Source organism: Acipenser ruthenus, chromosome 19 (assembly GCF_902713425.1).
Source record: "Acipenser ruthenus chromosome 19, fAciRut3.2 maternal haplotype, whole genome shotgun sequence".
Taxonomy (NCBI): domain Eukaryota; kingdom Metazoa; phylum Chordata; class Actinopteri; order Acipenseriformes; family Acipenseridae; genus Acipenser; species Acipenser ruthenus.
Genome location: NC_081207.1, coordinates 17,914,616 through 17,941,021, shown reverse-complemented (window position 1 = coordinate 17,941,021; position 26,406 = coordinate 17,914,616). Strand labels below are relative to the sequence as shown.

The 26,406-nt window shown below is 38.4% G+C and overlaps 1 protein-coding gene across 1 annotated transcript in view; it reads left to right on the top strand.

Moving 5' to 3' along the window:
• Nucleotides 1-26,406, top strand: part of LOC117424768 (zinc finger CCCH domain-containing protein 18-like) — a 44,650-nt gene that overhangs the window by 4,475 nt on the left and 13,769 nt on the right. Inside the window, exons 3-10 of the mRNA XM_058992556.1 lie at nucleotides 2,517-2,601; nucleotides 4,660-4,808; nucleotides 5,619-5,711; nucleotides 6,232-6,389; nucleotides 7,594-7,708; nucleotides 7,802-8,136; nucleotides 23,986-24,174; nucleotides 24,609-24,740. Of these exons, the coding sequence (XP_058848539.1) occupies nucleotides 2,517-2,601; nucleotides 4,660-4,808; nucleotides 5,619-5,711; nucleotides 6,232-6,389; nucleotides 7,594-7,708; nucleotides 7,802-8,136; nucleotides 23,986-24,174; nucleotides 24,609-24,740 (1,256 nt within the window). The remainder of the gene's footprint in view (nucleotides 1-2,516; nucleotides 2,602-4,659; nucleotides 4,809-5,618; nucleotides 5,712-6,231; nucleotides 6,390-7,593; nucleotides 7,709-7,801; nucleotides 8,137-23,985; nucleotides 24,175-24,608; nucleotides 24,741-26,406) is intronic.

Sequence of the window (26,406 nt, the reverse complement as noted above, 5' to 3'; positions counted from 1 at the left end):
CATCTATCCAAACATATCTTTGGGTGATTTTTTTGGAGTCCCCCCACGCAAGTTATTACAGCCTAAACTTGGTACAAATTGCAAAAATTTAAATTTCAAGGGGCTTTAATGACCAGTGGTGGGACTTGAAACCAAAAGTTTTTCACATAATTTGGAAGACTGGTTCCTAAGGCTCTTACAGCAATACTTGCATTTTAGGACCCACATCCCCTACAGGGTAAAGGGTTAGGCTGAAGTTTGAATAAAACTCAGTTACCCTTCATCTTGCAATTTGCCAGAAGTGAGTAGGGTGCTCCTAGTATTTTTTTTCTGAAAAGCCCTGTTCATTACGAGTAGAACAAGGTGCTACACATGATGGTGATCTAAATTGCGCCTAGGGTGATTTTTCTGGTCAAGGTCCCTTTCTCACTTTAGGTTGATCTTTGCAAGGTCACAGGTCGAAGGGGAAATTAAAAAAAATAAATAATGGCTATCATTTCTGAACTTGGAGTGTCTGAAAACCCCCAGGTGAATTTTTCAAGGAAAATCTGAGATGGATGGGCAACAGCACTGGTTGAGTTCACATGGAATGAGCCAATACCTTCGATCCCCCCCACCCCCAAGAGTCTCACGTAGGGCTAGGGAGCACAAATATATACTGCAGCAAGTTGTGTTCTTGCTGGCAAATGAACTGCAGTAAATGTCTTCCTTTCATGCAGTTCAGTAATTTAGTCTGTCATGCTGCATGCTTGCATATCCCCAAAGGGTAGAGACAGCATGTGGCACTTTGCTTATTAAAACTCATTAGGATGAACCTCTGTCTGATAAATACTTGTCACAACCTAATACTGAAGCAATAGCAAAGACATGTCACCTTGATCTCCTGGTCATGCATGGCAACAACATGTACAAAGAGCCAGAACCCTGGTTCTGCAGGTAAAATCATCTGTCTAAAAGCAAACCTGTGACATCTAGCAAGATGCAACCGCATTATTCTTATGGTTGCCCTGTCTACTGTATGCAAGAAAATGCTTATAAAGTATATCTGATGGATATGAGCATTTTTTAGCCTTGTCTGGGATTATATTTTACATCATGTTGTAACTCCCACTGATGCCTACTTTATCCCTAGTTGGTAGTTTTTTGCCCCCAAGTTTACTTTTTGCTTGCTTGCTGGCTTCTTGAGAAGAAAAAAAAGCCATACCACTGTTATCTCCGACAAAGATGCCTAGTATTATTAATTACATGGCAAAATCCCTTGTCTGCAGGAAAAGAGAGGAACAGATTATTTTGGTAGCAGTGCTGCAAATCTGTTTTGGCCTTGCGTGACAATCTGAAATAGTTTATCACTGATCATTTTCAGTATAATAAATCAATACATGTACTACATAAATGATAGAATTCTAAATGTTAGTGTGTTTTTAATCTAGTATTAATTGCATAGAAACATTTTACAAAGCTCTGGAAGGTTTAGTTATATTAGTTTCAGGTTGTCAAACATCACATAACCCTCAGTTATTGAATCTGCACTGTGAACACTTGAATAAGACATTTTATATTAATTCTATGCTCACATACTTTAGTATTTGGAGGTTGAAGCTTGTGAAAAATAGAATGTAGGTGGTTGTGATCTTCAGCTGAGCTGACCATTGAAGCAGCATGGATGCATCTTAGTTTTGTTAAGTCTCACCAAGACCTTAGGAGACAAAAAAATATTTAAGTTATCCTTTTAAATGATTTCCTCATTGAATTGCTCTGAACAACTGAAAGATTCTTCATGGATTCCAATCAAATGACATTTACCATTTTTTGTGTTCTCCACAATCAATGGCTTCTAAATAATTAATAGGAGAATGTTTGTATTTTCTGCATTATAAATCAGAATGGCCGAGAGTCACTGTTACCTGTTATGTTCCACATCTTAATATAGGTTTAACTTTAAGCCTAATCAAAATAAATAAATTAACCATGCAAGTGGCAGAGCTGGGTATTTACATGCATTTTAAGCTGTGACGTAAGATATGAACGGTCATACCTAGATATGTTTTTAAAAAATAATTCAAGATAATAATTGATTATTGATTGCTATGAACCAATACTTTCCCAATGCATATTATATTAATGTATAATTATGCACATGTTTTTTGTTGTATTTTGTGAAGTCTAAACATTGTTGATTTTTTGCTGATGTGCGATTACAAAATGAGTTGCTGATTGTACCTCAAATGATAATAACTTTAATTGTCATAATAATGCTACTGATCAAGTGCATCTGCTTTTTAGGGTGCAGTGATTATATCTGATAGTATAAAAGCATCTTTTTAGTTTGTCTTGCCTCCTTTGTCTTGATGATCCTTGCGGTTTTGCAGTGAATTTATTTAATACAAGTGGGACTCTCACTCTCACCAGCAGGAAACAGAAGACAGGTGGTTAATTCAAACTCTCGAGACCCCTGTTTAAAAAGAAAAAGAGCATCAACTAATCAGCTGCAGAAGTGCAGAGAACTGAAAAAACAAACTAAACTGTGTTGTTTCCAGGATGACGACCTGGAGGAGGGAGAGGTGAAAGACCCAGCTGACAGGTGGATCAGACCCCGCCGCATCTGCAGATTTTTCATGAAAGGTAGAGGTATTGTGAAATTAATGTTAAATTTAAATGAGCGAAAACCTAGTCATTACAGCTGTTGGAAGTCTTGCCCAAATGTAATGTTACTCTGGGCATATAGACTCCTCTGGCAAAAAGTAATGTTCCTCACAGTTAGCCTTGAAGTGTCACTTGGCTATGGGTGTCATTGTGGTCATAGGACTTACTGGTTTCAAGATGATAAAGACCTAACTTTTAGAGATTGGCTTCACATTTGGTAAACAACTGTATTCTACAAATCCCAAGGTCAAGTTCAAATGTGGTTTTGTGACAGCAACTCTGTAAAGATGCAGCTACCTGTGAAAGCCTTCCCTCTGATTAGTTTCTGGATATATAAATACTGTATTCTACAGTCAAATTTAGAAAGGTAATGCATCAATGATAACTGTTTTGACTACATGTCTCAATTTAGCACTATCAAATGTTGTTTGGAATGGATGCTGTAGTAAACGTGTTGGCGACTTTGATCCAATGTGGTTGCCACATTGAGGTCCTCTGACTTTCATTTGAGTTTGTGTTGTGCAGGCGCCACTCTTTGAGATGTTGTCTTCAGACGATTTCTATGAATACTAGGGGTGGGCACCAATATCGATATTTTGATATAATATCGATAATAATTTCCATATTGCGATATTGTGGGATTTGAAAAACAATTCATGTATGCTCGCAGAGACATAGTTTTTATTGCTAATACTGCTAAAAATAGAAATGCAGTATAATCAAGTTTATTTTTATATTAAGATACAACAAACCCTGTACATACCAATCATTGTTAGTCTCGTAGGCAAACACCACACATTAAAGTTTTATTTAACCATTTTATTCCATTGATTGGCGTTTTTCTTTTTCTAACAACCAGAGTAACAAATGTATTTCAAACATTCAATAGCGTTTTCACCTGTTTCCTCTCACTGGTCAGTCCCTTACTGGAAACTATGTCCTGTTTTCAAAAGGTGTGCACATCAACTAATTAAGAAACAGGATCATCTTTTTTAAAGGGATACACACCAAAAAACATAATAAACAGTAAAATCGGTTTGAATAATTTGATCACAAGATACCAAACGCTATTTGCATGCTGCATTAGGCACTCTTGGGTTTATTTTGAGATATGCGCATGCGTCGGTGATTTTGTCCATGCGAATACTTTCACTATTAATGCATTTTTAAAATGTGAACTTTCAGTATTATAAATGAGATGTACTTTTAAAACCTCAAAACACATCTCAAAATAATGCAACATTCAGCATGACGCCTTACTTAATACTTTTAGAGGTGTCGTGTCAGCATATACGCAGAGATTAAATTACTTCCGGATTGGCTAGTCGGTGCACAGTGAAGTATAGAAATATTTCAGGTTTGAGTTTGCTGATGATGGCATGGAAGGAATACTAAAACAATATTTCTCCATGGATATTTGTGAAGCAAAGCACCACTAAGTTAAAGTAAGTTATTGCTTTTTTTATGTAAATATCTGTTAACGTCTATATGTTTGATATTGCAATTGTGTTATTACATTATTCTGTGTTTTGGAAGACTTCAGTATTATCGATCATGATATCAAAAAGCGTGCACGATATTGATATTTCTATAATATTCAGAAAGAAAAAACAAAACAAATTCAGTCCTGATGGGAGCACCATTACTATTTTGATTGTTTTTTAAAATGAAAAAAAATGCAAAATACTTGAATCTCTTAAACTCTCAGGTACAAATTGCACTACATAGCTGTTTAAACAAGGCTTGCTTAAAAAAAAAAATCTGATTTCCTGTCTGCCTATTAAATGTATTCTGTTTAAATGGGTAATATTTTTGGGTTCCATAATGTTAAAGGTATTGTGTCCCTTTTGGTTTTATAAATACATTTTACTCATTTAAAGTGGTTGAACCAAGTAATTGGACAAAATAATTATGTGCAAGGTCTTTTTTTTATTCCATTTGTTTTCTTTCATTTAATCAAATTGACCAAAAAATCCATTATAATGTAATTTCAATGCAATAGTGTGTTAACCATTGTCTTTCTGTTTAAATGTTTAGGTAATTGCACCTGGGGGATGAATTGCAGGTTTATTCATCCTGGGGTAAATGATAAAGGAAATTATTCTCTCATTGCCAAACCTGACCCCTTCTCCCCTAATGGGGGCCCCACTGCAGGACCTCACCCGCTTATGCCAGCAAATCCATGGGTATGCATGTTAATATCACTCCCAAAATACATAGGATTTTTTTTTAATCTAAAAGCATTTCACTGGTTAGCACTAATGGATTGCATAATGTTACTTTTGGGTACCATAGCCCCATAGCCTATAGCAGGGGTGTCAAACTCCAGTCCTCGAGGGACGCAGGGTCTTCTGGTTTTCATTCCAACGTAAGCTCTTAATTAACATAATTGATCTAATTATTTGCTGAATTTGACATATTTAATATTTTTCAAGGTCTTACAGTTGATGGTTTTAAAAATGCACTTGATTCAAGGTACACTACCTGTGAAACATTTTGAGGCCTGAAGAGAAGTGTTAAGTGTGTCCAGTTAATCAAATAATTAGACCAATTAAGTAATTCAGAGCTTGGGTGGACGAAAGCATTAAGACACTGCAGCCCTCCAGGAACTGCGTTTGACACCCCTGGCCTATAGGAATACAACTAGCTGTAAACGTCACTACAAGAGCCTGTTGCCAAAGTTTTACTTGTCTGAGCGACAGAAATAATAATTTTTTTGAGGGAGACCTTTTCAGTTGATGTAAAACAAAAAAAGGCATGATAATTGGGCTTCAGTGCACAATGCAACGCTGGAGTTTTCAGATCAACATTTTTCTTGAATATTTAGAAACAACAGTGGAGAATGGCAGAGAACATAATGGGATATTTAGAGTTAAGACAATAAATATTAAGTTTCAACTGCAAACCAGCAGGTGGCGCTAGTAGACTTTCTTAAGCCTTTCGAAATAAAAAGTTTGACATCAGTGCATCATGTTTCCCTTTTCTGTGCATTGTAGGGAGGACCAGCAGCTGAAGAAATCCCTCCTCCGCCCCCAGTGGAGCCCCCTGCGGAGAGTGCCTGGGAAAGGGGACTCAGACATGCTAAAGAGGTAACCAGCACAGACTGCTAGAAAAAAATCTAATTTTTTGTATTTTCACTTTTTTTTTTTTTAAGAACTTGTGTGATATTGTGACCTTGTCAACCCTGATTCCACATAGTTCTATATTTTAATATGGAGATGGAGTCAACAGTTAAGTTTATAGCAAAATATTAAATATTATGAAAATGGCAGCAGTTGAAAGACATTGAAAGACTTCTAAGCAAAACGTTTGTGATTGAATTTATTACGTTTATTTTCGTGTTTCTAAAGTAAAGCCATTGTATTGAAACTTCAAAACCAGCCAGAGTTGTTTACGTTGCTGACCTGCTTCAGAAAGCATTTGTAAAATTGACAGCAAGCTAGAATAAAAAGTGAAAGCCTGCAAGTGCATAGGGAGCTGTACACAACACTGACAAAATGCTGACAGGTAAACAACTGGAATCTGCTTTCTAGTGGTATAGTGCCCTCCGTTCCCTAGTAAAGCTGGGATGAGCAATGGTATTTAAGTAGTTTACCATTTATTTTGCAGGTTCTAAAGAAAGCAACAATACGAAAAGAGCAGGAGCCAGATTTCGAGGAGAAAAGGTTTAACGTCACCATTGGAGAGGATGAGAGGGATTTTGACAAAGAGAATGATTTCTTTAGAGAGAGAAGTTACCGGATAACAAGAGAAGTTCGGGAACCAGGGTAAGGACAGCAGAGAGACACACAGGAGATGAATTGGTCTTGTCTAATTCTAACTGCTTTGTGTTTCATTTTGCATTTCACTTCTAGTTGCAAAGGGATTTCCTTGCAATTTACAGCAGTATTGCAGGTGTTTCTGCAGTCTTAATATTTTGTTTTTTTTTTCTTAATGCTGCCTCAGTGAAATGGAGTACAGGGATACAAGCAGTTATGGGTAAGACTTGCTGAGTTTTGTCTTAGCATTGTAGTAATATGAGCTTCCACAGAGTGGCACTGTTACACTACTTTCGAATTAAAAAAATAAATATTCATAAACATTTTGGAAGAATGTTATTCTCACATGAAAAACCCATGTTTGTCCCAGCACTGTTCTTAACATACTGACAAACAGTAAATTATCTTGTTTGGTGAAATAAATAAACTTTTTGAATCATTAACCCTTTGCGGTCCATTTATTAATCGCGCGTCAGGCACGCCAGGTCTAATTAATTTTCACACGCGCAGTTAATTTTATATGCGCTGTTTTAAAGTATTTTTTTTCACAGTCAAACGGGTTTAAATGGCCCTGCATATCAACAAAGCACACACTAGGCATCTCCAGCCCCGCCCCACCCTTTTGTTTGCTATAGCGTTCAGCTGTGTAAGAAATAAATAATAATAATAATAATAGTCGTACATACCGATCGATCATCTCCAGATCACTCGTTTTATCACCAAACTCCTCAATACTACGATCCAAGTCATTATTTTATTACTATAACATCTGAAAAAAGCTCTGCAAATGTCCATGATAGTCTCAGTGCGCTGACGCACTTAGCCAGCTTGTTTACTATGAACGGCCATTATCCGATACCTGATACCATGTATGACTATTCATGAAATACGCCTTTTTTTTTTTTTTTTTCCCCCCCGACTTGTCTCGGCTCCTGTCGCTATCACTCGGCAATTGAATGGTTTTCTCGGCTTTTTCCGGAGAAAAAACGACTAAACACCCGTTTATTGCGTTGCTATAATGATGTTGGACCCAGTCCGACAAAGGACCTGTGAGGAATAATTGCAATGTCGGACCCAGTCCGACAATGGACCGCAAAGGGTTAAGGAAACTGGTCCACCATCCTTGAGATCCTCCTTCAAACCTCAGAGCTTCTTATTTTCTTTCTTTAAACAACACTTGAACATATTCTCTATTTCTCTGCTTCCCTTTTAGGAATGATCCTTATGTTGATCCCTACTATGACTATGAAATGGAATGCTTATGGAGAGGTGGACAGTATGAGAATTTCAGAGTTCAGTACACAGAAACAGAGCCCTATCCCTACAGGGTAAGTCATGGAAGTGAAGCAAAAAAACACTGGTGTATTTTGGGTTCTGAGTCCACGACTGTTCAATGATGGAGGTTGACTTTTTTGTTTTAGGAAAGAGAGAGGGAGCGGGACACTCGGGATCTTCGAGACCGGCAGCGTGAGAGGGATCGGGAGCGTGAGAGAGACCGAGAGAGGGAACGGCGACAGAGAGAGCGCGAAAGAGAGAAGGAACGAGAGAGGGAAAAGGAGAGGCAGCGCAGGAAAGAGGAGTGGGAGAGGGATCGCCTCAAGAGGGATGAGAAGGAGCGACCTCGGGAAAGGAAGAGAGAAGGAGAAAAGGAGAAGGAGAAGGACAAGGAGAAGGAGAAGGACAAGGAGGAGAAGAAGGACAAAGAGGAGAAGAAGGAGAAGGAGAAACCGAAACCCAGATCACCACCCCCACCAAAGTAAGCATTCCTGACTGACTGCAACCAGTTTTTTTCCAAATTGTCTTGCTGTTAAGTCCCATACTGCACCTTAATACATACAATCTCAGACTGCTTGACAAAATAAACATAAAGGTCTAGTGCAAGGGTGTCTAGTCACGGTCCTGGAGGGACATTCCACTCCAAGTTTGACAGGTAAAATCAGATAATTACTTTTAGGGTCTGGATTAGAGAGTGACATCATAAATTTTCCTGTCCCATCCCATCCCGTGAAGTTTTTTTCAATGTAATTTTTGTTCCCGTTCTGTCCTACCAGAATTTCCCATCCCGTACTATTCCGTACATACTTTTTTTTTCATTCACGTCCCATCCCGTCTTGTCAAAAAAAAAAAAATTCCTGTCCTGTGATATTTAAGGATATTGTTCTTTCTCCTCTTGTTCACAGTTTAATTTAATCACAGCCTGCTAGAAATGATTATGGTGATTTGTAACCAGTAATGTGTGAAAAAAAGACGAAATATTTATAACAGTCAACACCAACAAGTACTCTGGAACAAAAAAATCCAGCAAAGGAGGGAAATGCACAATATCTTTAGCGTAGTTTTTTTCTTCATTGGCATCGTATCTTTTTAATTTAGCCAGAAAATGTTCTACACAATTAAAAAGAACTAGACTTTTATTGTAGTAAAACAAATAAAAAAAATAATAATACATGACATTTCACGGAGCATCTAAATATTTTGACTAATTTAGTGTGGTAACAAGTCATATTCATACAGTAAGCTACCTCACTTAACATGGCTTCTTTTCTGACAGCGATATACACATGCCATGAGAGAAATGTTTTATTCAAATATATCTTTATAAATTTAATTAAATATATATTAGCAATATATATTATCAACTGACCTTGATTCTTTAAAAAAAATAAATAAAAATTAAAGAACTTAAAGTTGACAGACTATCAAAGAACCAGCTGGCTTTCTACACAACGCAGGCACATCAGTCTGTCACAAATTTGCACCACTGGCACAGAATCAGTGGTCGCCTTTTGGCGACATTGGCATTGTTAACAGGCTTTGCATGTCCAGTATTCAGTGTACTAACACGAACACAAACCCTAACCCTAACACAAACCTACTTCAACCATTTTACTATGCATAATGTGTTGATAACAAAAAAAATAACAACTCGAGGGCTACAGGCTTTTGAGTTTCACTACAACTTGAACTCCCAAGAAGTTTAATTAATCCAATTATTTGCTGAGGTTGACATACTTAAAATTAGTTTAGGTATTGTACAGTTTTACTGTAAATGCTGGTTGCAGTCAACGATAGCAAGATGCAGTGGGTTTGAATTGAATGGGTGGGCCAGTGATATCACTAAATGGTGTGTGTCAATTAAAGTGAGTGTTGTTGATACAAGGGTTATAGTGTCTGTCTAGGTAAATATATGGATACCCAGAAGTCTGAGTATGCATTTGATTGATTGGTTAATATTAAACCAATCTCATATTGATTGGTTTAATATTACAACATGTAGCTTGTCTGACAAACTAAAGTTTGGTACTGTACTGCTCTTCCTGCAGCCTTCAGTCTTGCTCCCACCCATCCCCGCAACCTTCAGTTCCACTCCCATCCGTTCCCGTGAGATTTAAAACTCTTTATTCCCGGTCCCACCCGCTCCTGCCAGTTTCATTTCCATTTCCATCCATTCCCGCAAACAAAGAGAAACGTATTCCCATACCGTGGGAGTCCTGTACTAATGTCACTCGCTAGTCTGGATAGAGGTTTAACTGGGACATTTTCGCAACACACAAACCATAAGTGTATTTTTATTTTAGATTTTCGCTGTTATTGTTCTAAATTTCTTGAATGCAACTGTTCATTTTGCAATTTTTTTACACAACAGTACTAAAACATTTGGTCACCATCACAACTGTTGCATGAAACTGGCATTACCGTATTCTGCTGGTGTTAATACAGCACCTCTCTGCACTGAAGTATTTATATATCAGCTGACAAGGGGCTCAGCTGATATCTCATGCCTGTCTTCTTAAAGGCTTTCGCGGACAACAGCCTGTGAACTGGAATAAAAAATGTTGCCCTTGCTGACTCGCACACAGACTACACTTATGCATGGGATGTGTACACCACAGGAGCATGTTCCTATGATAAAGATGTGGGGATTGATTACAGTGTAGTCATGCAGCTGCTGAACACCGCAAAACTGCTAGGAAAGGGCCATGTAGTATACTCTGAGAACTTTTACACTTCCCCTGCTCTCTGTGAGACACTGCATGACAAAAACACCGGCGCTTGTGGCACCGTCAAGGTAAATCGAAAAGGCATGCCACAGGAATTCAAAAATGATCAAACGAAGCCGGGAGGTCCCCCGTTGTTTTTGGATAAAAGGCCTTTCTTAGCTACAAGTTTCAAAGATGTGGGAACAGTTACTTTGCTTTCTATTGTGCACGACACATCAGTGATTTCAAAGAGAATTCGTAGCAAGGCTTCAGAAGGGTTTTGAGTAATCCAAAAACCAAAGAGCGTTGATGATTATAATCGATACATGGGAGGTGTAGACAGAGCTGGCCAACTCTGCTTTTACTACAGCTTTCAGCACCGCTCTGTCAAATTGTACCACCGCGTATATCACCATGGAAAGGAGGTAGCATTAGTGAATGCGTTCATAATTTTTAAGAAAAGCACAAACGCAAATACGAAGGGTGTTGAGTTCAGAGAGAGGATTGTGCAGAGGCTTTTGAACAGGGTTACAGCAAGAAACACAGTACCTGCCCCAAAGATGGAAATGCCAGCTGTTAGGGAGACATTTCCTGGGACAGCATGAAAAATCAAAGCTTGACTGTAAAGTCTGCTCTGACAGAAAGAGGAGATGTTCAGATCAGCGACCTAAAAAGTCAGGGAGAAAGCCCATTGCTTTGAACTTTACCACACAAAGTTACTCTACAAACAGTGACAAGTAAGTTTACACTGAAACATCAGCCAAATAAATAAATTAATATTAAGAGTAACGCTTTCCAAATGCTAAACATGAACGTTTTTTTGTTTGTAAAAGTTTATTCCTACACTGATGTAGTTAATACTAAAGAAATAAAATATCAATATTAAATACATTGTACAAACATTTGCCTAATGAGTAAACAGTAAATTTGTATAGAAAAACATTAATATGCATAAAATGTTATTTTTCTACTTCAGGTAATATTTAAGGTAAAAAGCAGAAAGAAACATTTTTAATGCATTTATGTGAGGAAAACCTGACATTTAAGAAAAAAAAACAGCATTCATACAGAAATTATAGTTGCATATGTACCAACACTGATTTCATTGTAATATAGGTGCAAGTTTAGTGGCAATGTCCAATATTTTGACTGGGAGAAGACAGGAAAGGAAGAGAGGAGCTTTTTTTTGAACTCTTTTAGAATGTTGGTGGCCATCTTGGTTGGGCAGGCTGGCAGCACAGTGTTCCAAAGCAGGAAGGCCGTGAGAGTTAAGAAACTTAAATTTAGTGACAAATGTTTTTGACAAAGTCTTTTTTGATTGTCTTCACATTGAAACGTTTGTCACCGAATTATTAAAGTTTCTTTCAGTATTTCTAAAATTCAACGGGAAAAAAAATTAAACAGAAATAGAAAACCTGTGAAAAAAAATCCAGATTGCTGAAATATAACCGTTTCTGTGCTGAACTGAATAATAAAGGGGAAAGTCTAATAGAGCAGTGTTTCTAAAACCTTTGGACCACCCCCTGCTTCCTCTTGTCTGGCACTGGTTTCTTTAAGTCTTTAATATATAATATACTTCACACACATATACAGATTAAGATGTACATGCTATTCAGACATAACGGTATTTAGCAAGTAAGGGGTCTGAGTGAGGAAAAGTGGGCAATACAATCCCCACCCTTAGTCAGGATACTCGTCATTCACCTGAAAAATAGTACTTCATGAAGAACAAAAGTAACTGATAAAATGACATATAGATTATAGATATAGACACACACAGTGTGGTTTGGACAAAAAAATGTAAACCTGTCATAACACTTTCAATAGAGCGTTGTCAAGACAAATATTTTAAACAACAATTTTTACACTCTGCTTAGTAGAAGTGTTGAAGCATGTTTATATATTGTACATGCATATCCACGTTTCCTAACATAATCATATCAACCTGAATTAGAGCATTTTGCATTTAATGATTAAGTACTTTTGGACACCAATTAATTTGTTCCAGCTGAACATTGATAATGTTGATGTTTGTTTCATTTGCTGTTGATGAACAGATTTGTGAAAGGAACATTTCTGCTCCTACCGGTTTCTAGACCAAATGTTGTTTTGTCTGAAGGACAAGCAAATATACTTGTTGATAGGTTATCTGTCAGTAGGAAAGGAGATGCAATAAAAAATTACTTTTCCTGTTTAAAGTACGTCAGCACCTCAAGTATTGTTTCTGAGCTGGTGCAATATAGGAAGTTATGGTGCTTGGGTGTCGTCATCATTTTGTTTAATACAGGCTGTAAAAAAAAAAAAAAAAAAAAAAAAAAAAAAACTTGACAGGTGAGGTTATGTTTGCATACCATTCTTGCATGCCAAAGGTAAATAGTAATGCTTCTTATTATAATATTAATTCTCTTCAATTGTGGGTGAATGTTTTTATTTTTTTTTTAAATGTTGAAACAAAAACATTCTGCGTATTAGGTGTCATTATTCCATTGGGTTGTCAGACAATTTTGCTTGAGGTTGTTCTCACCAAGTTTGTCTAAAATCTGAATTGGCCTCTAGGTTGTTAACCGTTTCCTTCTTTTAGTTGTTGTACTTTGTAAATCAGTCATGTTACTGATATTTAAAAAAGAAACACCAGACGTCAGATCTGGATAGGTGTGTGTAATATGTATGTGGGTCATTCCACGGCAACTGAACCAGAAAAGGGGCATTTTGTTGCCCGACTGTCTCAGATTTTGCTAGAAAAATTAACCTGGGGGTTTTTGGGCCCACTGAGTTCAGAAATGATAATCATTTATTATTTATTTTTATTTTCCCCTTTGAGCTGTGACCTGGCAAAGGTCAACCTAAAGTGAAAAGTAAAAAAGTAACCCTGACCAGAACAATCACCCTGGGCTCAACTTAGACGCTACCGTCATGTGTAGCACCTCGTTCGACTAGTAATGAATAGGGCTTTTTAGAAAAAAATTCCAGGAGCACCTAACTCACTTTTGGCAAGTTGCCAGACGAGGGGTAAGTTTTATTTGAACTTCAGGCCAACCCTTTACCCTGTAGGGGATGCCGTTCCTTAAATGTTAGTATTGCTGTAAGAACCTTAGGGACCACTCTTCCAAATTTTGTGAAACACTTTTGGTTTCACTGGTCATTAACCTGCTCTGAAATAACACGTTATTTCATATTCCTAACCAAATTGGTGTTATTCTTCAATTTTGCATTGTCTGGTGTTAGATCTAGAGTAAAAAGTGACAGGGTGTGCTTACAGTGGCACTAGCTTGGAGCTGAGGGTTTATGAACTTGCGTTTGTTACAGTGACACATTTGAAACTACCAAAACCTCACTTAGGTGCATTTTTAAAAACTACAAAATGGGTAATCTTGGCAAACTTTAGGGGCTTGAGGGGTTAACCATTTCATGATCTTTATGACATGCTTACCATACCATATGCGGTTTCCAATCTCAAAATTTCCTTTGTGAGGTATTGAAAAAATTATGGAAAATGCACAAAAAAATATAAACTTCCCCATTTACCCCACTGTTTGCATACGCATGCCTTCCGCCATCTTGACAATGCAGCGTGGTTGCCATGTGGTTTTGAACACTGCTCCGTGCGGCGCTCCAGTGTCCTGGTACTGTGCATACCAGCAACTGGCACATCCTGAAGAAATATGACTTGGCCTATTGTGGCAAGGTAGAGGTTCCCTGCCACTGAAGACTTAAACGCCAAAGACTTTCAGGTGTGCCTTACCCAGGAGGCTTAATTGACTGATTGGCCAGCATGAGAATGCAGCAAATGACTTTCTAATGAATGTTTGGCCAATCAGTCAATTATCCCCCTAGGTAGGCACCACACCATATAAAAAAGAGAGAGAGAGAGCTGCCAAGTTGCTGCCATTTTTGAGTTGGCTTGTTTATTTTGTGTTTTGTTGAAATAAAACATTTAACCGTATTTGATCATTGTGTTTCATATCTTTCGGAATATTAATAGGAATTATAAACAGTTTAAGCCAACAGATTTCTCTACCAAGTGGTGCTTGCGCCACTCATGCACGTGCACAAGCGCACGCACTAGTGAGCAGCACTCTTTTTAAAGGGATCCTGCCATATCTGACAGAGATGGAGGACTGATCTTTCCCATATCAAGTGGAGTGCCACAAACTGACTTATCTTTGACCTAACTTTAAAAGTCCCAGATCAACTGACACCTTTGGTCGAATTTTCTGAAGATGACTAAAAGCTGCTACGGTTGAGGTTCTCTGGGGAAGGTGATCCAGTGAACATATGCCTGTATCATCGTCAAGTTTTTCTTAGTTCCAAAGTGGTGTGCTGAGCCCACTAAAAGCCACAAGACACGGATCGGTTAACCCTTTGCGGTCCTATGTCGGACCAGGTCCGACATTACAATTTTCCCTTTCCAATTATTCCTATCCGGTCCAATGTCGGACCCTGTCCGACATCATCAAAAAGACGTAAAACACAGGTCTCTAGTCGTTTTTTCTCCGGAAAAAGCCGAGAAAACCATTCAATGGCCGAGTAAGACCAATAGGAGCCTAGAGAAGCCGAAAAAAAAGGGGCGGATCTGAGCAATATACATAGCCCTGGTACCACAGAGATAACACGGCCATAAACAAACAAGATAGCTACTTATGCATCCAACGCTCAAAGAATATCACAGACATTTGCAGAGCTTTTTGAGATGTTATAGTAATAAAATAATGACTTGGATCACATTCTTGAGGAGTTTGGTGATAAAATTATTTATCAGTATGCACGACTATGAATAGGTATGTGTAAAATACAGCGAACAAGGGGTGGGGTGGGGCTGGAGATGCAGTACTGAGTGTCCTGTTGATATGCAGTGCCTTTTAAACCTGTTTTACTGTGAAAAAAAATACCTTTAAACAGCGCATCTAAAATAAATTGCGCGTGTGAAAATAAACTGGACCTGATGCACTGGAGAGGCGCTGAATAAATGGACTGCTAAGGGTTAACCCTCGTCTGGCAACTTGCTAAAAGTGAGTTAGGTGCTCCTGGTTTTTTTCTTGAAAGCCCTCGAACCAGGTGCTACACATGATGGTAGCATCTAAGTTGAGCCCAGGGTCATTTTTCTGGTCAGGGTCATTTTTTTCACTTTAGGTTGACTTTTGCCAGGTCACAGCTCAAAGGGAAAATAAAAAATGATTAGCATTTCTGAACTCAGTGGGCCCGAAAACCCCCAGGTGAATTTTTCAAGCAAAATGTGAGACGGTCGGGCAACGGCTTGAGTTGGTATGTAATGACCCATGTTTGAGTAGATGCATATCCCTGTTTTTTCACAATAAACTCCATGTGTGATAGTAATATGTTTGGTGGAGGGATATGTCTGTTACCACATAACTTTTTTTCTGTTGACCCTGTTTTGAAGTTGGGCACAAGATGAGGTAATGTCAGGTCAGATTACTCCTACCCACACTGTGCATACTGGATTACAGTTGTTCGAGTACTTCAGCCAGTAACAGCTTTGTCCAGAATGGAGATGTTCAATCATAATACAAAAATGAATACAGGCAGATAGGATGCAGAAACCTTAAACCATGCCAGATTGAAGTGCGGGAAAATTAAAATTAAGGGAAGTGGAATATTTGTTTGCTGATAACAAGCCACGGGAATAATGTTAGTTGATTAGTTGATTGACTTTAGAAGAACCAGGGTTTCTGAGAATTGGCAGAATTTCTGAGGTGTTTTCCAAAGTGAAGCACCACATTTTTGGTTTATAAAGTAACTAAATTTTTGAAGTTGTTTAGTCTTTTTTTTTCGTTTTCATTTGTACTTCAAAAGGCCTTCTATCCCTTGTAATGGCAATACTGTGGGGGCCTTCGTACACCTGTATTGTTGTTGTTGTTGTTGTTGTTGTTGTTATTATTGTTATTATTATTATTATTATTATTATTATTATTATTATTATAATAAATTCCATTAAGAGCACATAGTAACTACGATAAATGGATAAGAACAATTTCAAATAAGAGCAATTACAGAAAACGTGAAATACGGATACTTGAGTAAAATCAAGTACAACATACAGGAAATAGTTAGAATTAAGAGCAGTAGTAGAATATGGCAATGTATGGAGCAGTTCAGTGCAAGTACAATATCACACAACACGTTTTGTCATGCAACTTGGTATTAGCTTTATTGAGTGTGAGTTATTGATCTACAGGGTTTTGTGTCTGTTTGTATATCCATACATCTGTATGTTGCACTTACATTTTTGCCTGTATCCAGAGAACCACTTCTCCAGTTGCCATGAAACTTGTTAATAACTTACTGTAATTGTAATGCTAATTTATTGAGAATATTGAATTCTGGGTAGATAGAGGGGGGATGGACGACTGTCCATTTAATTTCTCTTTTTTATATACATTTCTGAATATATCTGGATAATTGCTTATTCTTTACTATTCTGTAATAAATGTTGATGTATGTCATGATGAAACACTTTTTATTAAAACGATGGCTCCAGTTCTGAATTTACAGCCGTGACAGGGGATGTATGTTACTGACATGCTTGTATACATGTATGGGAAAACCATTGTTTCTGGCTATGTATGTCACTGAAACTGCATTTTATTTGAGTATGCTGCCAATGCCTTTGTAAAAGGGAGGGTAGATATCCGGTTTCATTTTAGGGCATGGTTTAAAGCAAATGGGTTTTTTTTTTGTTTTGTCACATTGAAGTCACATTGAAAAGCAAACTTGTATTTCAGCTGTTCCTGTTGCTGACATATCTTTAGTGCATTCCTTTCGTTGTTAATATTTAAACAGCACCTTCATCAGCCAAGCCAGGGTAGGAAATTTGAATTGCCTTATTGCCGGTGTTCTTTGTCTATACTGTACAGCACTGTTTCATTGAAAGTTTCTAACCTGGAAGTTCCGAGGTTGTAACATGTTTTGTTTTGTCAGCTATTGGCACAAGGTACAGTTGATAGATGATGTAGGGCTACTGATTTACCATTCTGGGGAATAGCAAATTCAATTTTTCAAAAATGACCAATTCCATTTTCCTCACTTAACAATTTATTGATTTAAACATGGAATTTGAACATAAATGTAATGTTTATAGTGAAGATTAGTAGTCCAAAACATGTAGCTTATATCACACGCCCATAATTACCAGGATTGTCCATATTTGGGTGCTATCTGTGGGATCAGTCTCCCAAATATCCCAATATTGTTCACGATTGATGCAAATAGAGGTGCAGCACCATAATAATAGATCGTAGATCAAATTTCCATTCTTTATTATTTAAAAAGAACAAAGTTAAAAACAGTAGTACATTTATACATATTACCACATTTTTTATTAAAGCCAAGTTTTTCTATCAGACTTGCTGCTGTAATAGTAAGTAAAGCACCTGAAGAGACTTGCATGTCATAATGTTTATAAAAATCACTTGGCTCATTGCTGGCATTAAAATAAGCAGGAATACTTAATTATATTAACAGTTCAGAAAAAAAAAAAACGTCCAGCTGTTGTGAGAATCATATTCACAGTCTTCCACTAACACTGTAGTTCAGTCTACAAATAAGGTGTTTTGAAAATATTTTGGAAATGTTTTGCTTCTTGCTGGCATTACAATAACAAAAAAAAAAAAACTACACTTTTTTTTTTACACGCTTGACATTAATAGTAACAACGAGGTGTTCACTTTAGTAATGTAAATCAAACAAATATGGGTTCCTGTGTGTGTTCTATAGTAACCATTGACCTATCTGCACTCTTAAGGAATTATAAGCTAATTTTACATTTGGCCTCAAGGAGAGGTCAAAGGTCACGAGTAAGGTCATTTTTGAATAGCGCCCATATGGGCTCCTATCTGTGTTCCATAGTAACCATGACCATATCTACAGTCTGTAATGAGTTGGTTTTACATTTGACTTTAATGAGAGTTCAAGGTCAATATCAAGGTATTTTTTTAATAGAGCATACATTAATTCCCATATGTCTAAAGTTTGATTGGCCCACGGTAGCCATGTTTTTTTTTTTACTGTAGCAACTTAATTTGGGCAAACTTTAAAGAAAACCATACTTGGATCATGTGTGCCAAGTTTTGCTTCGATCAGATTAGCAGTTTTGGAGGTGAAGACATTTGTGTGTTAATTAGGTTATCCAACATGGCCTCCATACCACTGAACCAATCAGCTTGATGTCTGTAAATTCTCCAAAAAATGTCGTAAAATCTAATATGGCTGCCAAACCATATGACCATCACGTTCATTCAGCTGTAGACATTAGTTCCCATTGGTGTCTACAACTCTGTGAAATTACAAGAATTTTCATGCAACGGTTTTCATTTTATGCAACTTTTAAGGTTTTGTTGGCAGAAAGAATTAGAAAAATAATAATAATCTTAACAACAACAGTAAGTTTCCTAGCCATGGGCTTGGAAGCCTAAATATGAAACTGTTAAGTAACAGGCCAGCAATGTCATGTGAGAGTAATCCTATTTGCAGTACTTCATAAATGAAGTTTAGCATTTAACTAGATAAAATATGACACACTGATAAAAAAAGGTGTGTTAACTGACTCGTTGCTACACAGGTTCACTGCTGTGTATCACCTGGTTGTAATTTAAATGGCACCCCTTTTAATGTAAATGCATAATGAATCCTCCCAATTGTTTCTTTGCTAATTCTGCCTTGTTTGCAATAATGAAATACACAATTTATTATTATTATTATTATTATTATTATTATTATTATTATTATTCATTTCTTAGCAGACGCCCTTATCCAGGGCGACTTACAATCTAAGGAAAAACATTTCAAGCGTTACAATTTATCTTACTTTGGGAAAGCCCCGCCTTGAGCACAGTACCTTAGAAGAATGCATTGCTTTGCCATTTATTTTTGCCATCTTTTTTGCTTTCTTGTTCTCTGTGTTTGACTGGCAATATGATCTCTAATGGTATTGACTTGTACACATTCAATCAAATGACAGCAAAATATGTAGCATAGTATCCCACCATCCTCATATAGATAATTGGAAAATATTTTATCTCTGTCTTTTGCTGAAACACTGCTTTTTTTTTTTTCTTCGTTGGTGTAGTCGCCGTGTTGAGTTTCAGCAGAAACACGTGAGTGAAGTCACATGATGAATTAACTCAACTTGGCTGGGTAAACGCAGAAAACACAACACTGCAAAATTCCATTACCAAAATGCCTAATTCCGTGATCGCGAAAAACCAGTAACCTAAGATTACAATGGTGGAGTTTCCATATGTGTTCTAATTTTACCCGAGACATAACAGTAACAGTAATGCCACAGACTGTAGTTCAATAGAAACCGATTTCTTTATTGTTCTGTTGCTGCACACTATAAATAGATCTTTACATCATGTGTGGTGTGGAAGTTTCATATTCATTAATGACATCGGATGCTTTGAGAACCAGGTACTACAACAGTTCCTGATTTTCAGATCTATTCATTCATATTTTGGAAGGCATTTTTAATTTTAATCTCTGGAAGTGTACTTTTTGAACACATGATGCAGAAAATATTTATTTATTTATTTATTTATTTATTTATTTATTTATTAGCAGACACCTTTATCCAGGGCGACTTACAGTCATAAACAGATACATTTCAAGAATCACAGTACAAGTATTAATACAATTAAGAGCAAGATAAAATACAATGACTTCAGTTCTAGTAAGTACAAGTAAATTACAAAATACAAATCAATATCAAAGCAGATAAGTGTCAGTGATAGTTACATCAGGATATGATTAAATGCAAAATACTACAGATTGAATAACACTAGTGGCAGATTACAGTACTCTGTAAAGTACCAGATTAAATGCGGTAAAATAGGGAGCAGATAAGTGCAAGTAAAGCACATTAAGGAAGAGTGATAAAGTGTCCAGAGGGAAAAGAGTTCTACAGGTGCTGTCTGAAGAGGTGAGTCTTGAGGAGGCGCCGCAAGGTGGTCAGAGACTGGGCTGTCCTGACATCTGTATGAAGGTCATTCCACCACTGCAGGGCGAGGGTGGAGAAGGAGCGGGCTCTGGAGACAGGAGCGTAGAGGAGGTACAGCCAGTCTTCTAGTGCAGAAGGAGCGGAGAGGTCGCTGTAGACAAGTACAAGAGTTGAACTGGATGCGAGCGGTGATCGGGAGCCAGTAGAGTGAGCGGAGCAGTGGAGTTGTGTGGGAGAAGCGAGGCAGAGAGAACACCAGGCGAGCAGCAGAGTTCTGGATGAGCTAGAGCGGACGGGTGGCGGATGCAGGGAGGCCAGCTAGGAGGGAGTTGCAGTAGTCTAGGCGGGAGAGTATCAGGGCCTGGACAAGGAGCTGTGTGGTGTAGTTGGTGAGGAAGGGTCGGCAAGTGTGTGCCAAAGTGGAGATGTGCTGGGAATACGAGAGGCAGGGGTCCAGGGTGACTCAGTGGTTCTTAGCTGAGGAGGAGAGAGAGAGTGTGGTAGATTCCAGAGGAATGGAGATAGAGAGATCAGAGGGGGAGGAGGAGGGAAAGAAAAGGAGGTCAGATTTAGAGAGGTTGAGTTTGAGGTGATGCGAGTGCATCCAGGAGGAGATAGCAGACAGACAGGTAGAGATACAGGAGATGGAGAGTACCTTGATATGTCAAAGCATGAATTGCTTCTTGGTCTTCCTGCATTGTGGCTATAGATTTAATTAACCGGAGATATTACATATGTTACACTTTCCCACCATTTGCACAGTTTTAACAGGTAGCATAGCATATTATTGTTTGGCATAAGACGGCTTGTTTTAAGTAGCAAGACCCCCTGCATAGCAGTTTATTTAGTGGAAGGTGGGTGTTGAAGGTGTGGCAAATTTACTTTTCAGGGGAAATAACCTTCCTGAAAGCCAAGCTTACAATTAGAGCTTTCTTTTAGGTTGTATAATGCAGGGTCTTACTGCTTTTTCAATGGCACACATTCCTTTCAAATGAAATAGCACAGCAGGTATGATTACTGGAATTATTTTCTTAGCTAAAACCACATCAAGGTATTGCCAAGAGGAATATTAGCATGTGGCTTGCTGAGCAGTGGGAGTCATTGTGTAACAAATCTCCTGTTTCATTTGGGGGATGTTGTAAGCATTTTCTTTCTCGGTGAAAAACAAAACAAACAAAAAACAACAAAAAACAGAAACCTTTGTGTCCCAGGGAGACCACTGTCAGTTGCGTTATATATCCAAAGGAAGTCAATCCTGCTATAACAGGAATACAGTGAGATGTACAGTACTGTGCAAAAGTTTTAGGCAGGTGTGAAAAAATGCTGTAAAGTAAGAATGCTTTCAAAAATAGACATGTTAATAGTTTATATTTATCAATTAACTAAATGCAAAGTGAGTGAACAGAAGAAAAATCTACATCAAATGAATATTTGGTGTGACCACCCTTTGCCTTCAAAACAGCATCAATTCTTCTAGGTACACTTGCACGCAGTTTTTGAAGGAACTCAGGTCAGGTAGGTTGGCCCAAACATCTTGCAGAACTAACCACAGTTCTTCTGTGGTTTTAGGCAGCCTCAGTTGCTTCTCTCTCTTCATGTAATCCCAGACAGACTCGATGATGTTGAGATCAGGGCTCTGTGGGGGCCATACCATTACTTCCAGGACTCCTTGTTCTTCTTTACGCTGAAGATAGTTCTTAATGACTTTCATTGTATGTTTGGGGTCGTTGTCATGCTGCAGAATAAATTTGGGGCCAATCAGATGCCTCCCTGATGGTATTGCATGATGGATAAGTATCTGCCTGTACTTCTCAGCATTGAGGAGACCATTAATTCTGACCAAATCCCCAACTCCATTTGCAGAAATGCAGCCCCAAACTTGCAAGGAACCTCCACCATGCTTCACTGTTGCCTGCAGACACTCATTCGTGTACCGCTCTCCAGCCCTTCGGCGAACAAACTGCCTTCTGCTACAGCCAAATATTTCAAATTTTGACTCATCAGTCCAGAGCACCTGCTGCCATTTTTCTGCACCCCAGTTCCTGTGTTTTCGTGCATAGTTGAGTTGCTTGGCCTTGTTTCCACGTCGGAGGTATGGATTTTTGGCCGCAAGTCTTCCATGAAGGTCACTTCTGACCAGACTTCTCCGGACAGTAGATGGGTGTACCAGGGTCCCACTGTTTTCTGCCAATTCTGAGCTGCTGGCACTGCTGGACATCTTCCAATTGCGAAGGGAAGTAAGCATATGTGTCTTTCATCTGCTGCAGTAAGTTTCCTTGGCCGACCACTGCGTCTACGGTCCTCAACGTAGCCCGTTTCTTTGTGCTTCTTCAAAAGAGCTTGGACAGCACATCTGGAAACCCCTGTCTGCCTTGAAATTTCTGCCTGGGAGAGACCTTGCTGATGCAGTATAACTACCTTGTGTCTTGTTGCTGTGCTCAGTCTTGCCATGGTGTATGACTTTTGACAGTAAACTGTCTTCAGCAACCTCACCTTGTTAGCTGAGTTTGGCTGTTCCTCACCCAGTTTTATTCCTCCTACACAGCTGTTTCTGTTTCAGTTAATGATTGTGTTTCAACCTACATATTGAATTGATGATCATTAGCACCTATTTGGTATAATTGTTTAATCATACACCTGACTATATGCCTACAAAATCCCTGACTTTGTGCAAGTGTACCTAGAAGAATTGATGCTGTTTTGAAGGCAAAGGGTGGTCACACCAAATATGGATTTGATTTAGATTTTTCTTCTGTTCACTCACTTTGCATTTAGTTAATTGATAAATATAATCTATTAACATGTCTATTTTTGAAAGCATTCTTACTTTACAACATTTTTTCACACCTGCCTAAAACTTTTGCACAGTACTGTACATCAAAGTACGTTGGCAGCAGTGTGGAGTAGTGGTTAGGGCTCTGGACTCTTGACCGGAGGGTCATGGGTTCAATCCCTGGTGGGGACACTGCTGCTGTACCCTTGAGCAAGGTACTTTACCTAGATTGCTCCAGTAAAAAAAACCAACTGTATAAATGGGTAATTGTATGTAAAAATAATGTGATATCTTGTAAGTCGCCCTGGATAAGGGCGTCTGCTAAGAAATAAATTATAAATAATAATAGCTGATTAGTCACAAAAACTTATTCATCATAGGCATCAAAGCTGAGCCCACGGTACAAATGCATTCTAACTCCTGTAGCTGCCTTTTTTGTTCTTTATACTTTGCAAAACTTATTCTTTGGTAGAGGATTCTATATCGTAATTTTATAAAATACTGAACACACTATTTACATCTGCCAGCAGAGTGATCACATGACCTTAACACTGCCCTATTGTCAGAGCTCTTGCTCTACATCCCGCCTACAGGTAGGCAATCTGTTAGCTCTGATTTGTGAATTTCTGCTTTGATTGACAGTCCGCCAGTACTCCCTTGCTACACTTTATTTTTCTACAGTTACAGCTGTCACCGGTGCCTGCTTTTCGCTATTAATAGAAAAAAATACGTAGGCTGTCATTGCTCCCGCGGCCCACAGTTTGGGAACCCCTGGTCTGAACAATATAATCTGACCTCTATTACATAATCAATGCTTGAGGAAGGACATGCTTTTTAAGGTTGCCTATGTGAAATGCCGTCATGCTGTCCTCGGCGTTAACAGTTTCTTCTCTTTCCCAGCAGACAGATTGAGCCGCCGCCCAAGAAAGACATGGGGCTTCCAATGATCAAGCGACCAGACGAGTGGCAGGACCCTTGGCAGCGATCAAAATCCCCAAAAAAGAGGCTTGGTGTGAGCGGTTCTCCAATCAGGGGGCGTCGGAGACACAGACCCTCTGGGTCTTCTGTTTCTCTGTCCAACTCCTCAAGGTACCTGGGTTAATCGTACATACAAATCTTGGGATGCAATTGTATACTGCAATATGAAAAAAAATAACTCTTTGTTTTGGGATATAGAAAAAAAGTAGAAGAGATTTGGTTGAAAACAAAATTCCTGCTCCTATTATATGTTGATTTGAGACGTATTTGTAATCCACCAATAATTGATACATTTTGAGAAAACACATGATTTTTATTTCGAAGGCTCAGTTGCTTCCCATAATCATTTTTTATAGAACACCCTCAATTTCTCTCCCTTCAGACCTTCATGTTTTCCTCTTTTGCTTCTGCGCTCAGATCTGTCCACTCTTAATGCTAAGACATGTTGGGGTTTTTTTGTTTTTGTAGATCCATCTTCCATCCTTGATAGAAAAGTCTACTTTGTTGTGATCTGTCCCGTTCTTAACAGTTCACCTTGTTTTCAGGTCGTCGTCACGATCATCTTCGTACTCGGGCTCTGGCTCCTCTCGCTCCAGATCTCGCTCCTCCCGCTCCTCCTACAGCTCTTATTCGAGTCACTCCTCCCGGCACAGCTCCTTTTCAGGGAGCCGGTCCAGGTGAGCAACACCATTACCTTTACTGTGACAGTCTCTGTTGATTGTTTCATGTAGAAAATGACCTGAAATGTTTATTTCACTGGGAATCTGCTTACAGAAATATGGTGGCACCATATGTATGTGTTTTTAAATGTACAGGTAAGTCAGTCATCATTAGGCCTGTTTACATGTGTGATTTTCACGTGAATCGACAATACACGTGAAACTTGGCTGGGAAAGCTAGTGAAAGTGTCCCAAAAAATGGTCTCAGTATTTTACCGTGAAAGTCTCCATTTCATGTGAGATTCCAGGAAAAGCTTGTGAAATCAACGCCCACTTACACATGTAAACACGAGTTTCTTGTGAAAATGTTAATTGGCTCCTTTCCTAAAGCTGCTATAAAAGTCACATGGGAATATGTAAGTTACCATGGTCCAAAGATGGCAGCAAGGAAATTAATGTTTTGTTTGCAGTATTTCCTTTATCAGATTGATGTTGCAATAACCCCACTTTTTTCTCCATCTTCCCTAGATCTTTGCATAATGCTAATCATACACAGATCTAAATGTGTTTGTAAAGTATCATACAGATTGTATTTACCAAGTTTCTGTTTAAAACTATTTCTAAAAATGTTTGATAAACTGCATCGTGGGTTTGTGAATTCAGGTGGTTACAGCTACTGTACAGTACTTCAGAATACACTTGCAAATAGCTTTCCAAACAACTGTCAAAATATCTTTATTGTAAAATACTACTAAGTACTATGTTTAAATGTGTATAACTATACTCCAATACAATTTCTCCTAGTTATTTATGTCTGAGCAAAACTTGTGTGCATCCTATGTCCATTGGCGCGATGAAGAGGTTTTGGTGTTAATATCCATAAGGGAAGAGGATATGATGAGGCATCTTGATACAATGCACAACACGAACATTGTTTAATCCACTCAAAATAAAATGTGGTGTGGAATTTTCGTGACTTATTTCTTGGGAATCAACAATACTACTCAATACATCGCAAATGAGGATGCTATATTTTGTATAAAAAGATACAAAACAATCCAATGAAACAAAAATGTGATACAAAATAAAAGTACTCCGTCAGGTTACAAAAATAGGCAGCTGTGCATCTCTAATAGCAGGACCCTCTTTATATCGCTGTTACAATTCTTGCTGGAGACTGAGGTAGCTGTTGCCTGAAAACCTCCTTACGGTCCTGGCACAGATTGTGCAGGATACAGCAGGCTGTAATAATTTGGGGAACAAGCTTGTGGTTCACTTCAATACACTTCAGTAGTAACAGCCCTCTCCCTTGCAATAGCCCAAACGCCTGTTCAATGACCACTCGGATTTGGTCCAGTTTATTATTAATAAAGATCTAACAACCCCCCCCCCCCCCCCCCACAGATGATGTGTGAAAAGCAGTGTGGGTGACAACACTAAAACATAGGCACTATCCATCAGCAAATCAGATCTTTAATAACCATTTACGTCAAACACGATAGCACTTGGATTATTTCTCGTAAAACTTTTCTCTGCTCATGTAAACAGTATTTTGGGGACTTTCACAGTTAACAGCACAAGAATCTAAGTGGGCCGTCAGCATGGCTAATTTAAATCTGACCTCCCTCCCCCTCTCCTTCATTTGCATAGCGTCCGGGGAAAAGTAGGCGTTCCAAAGGGAAAT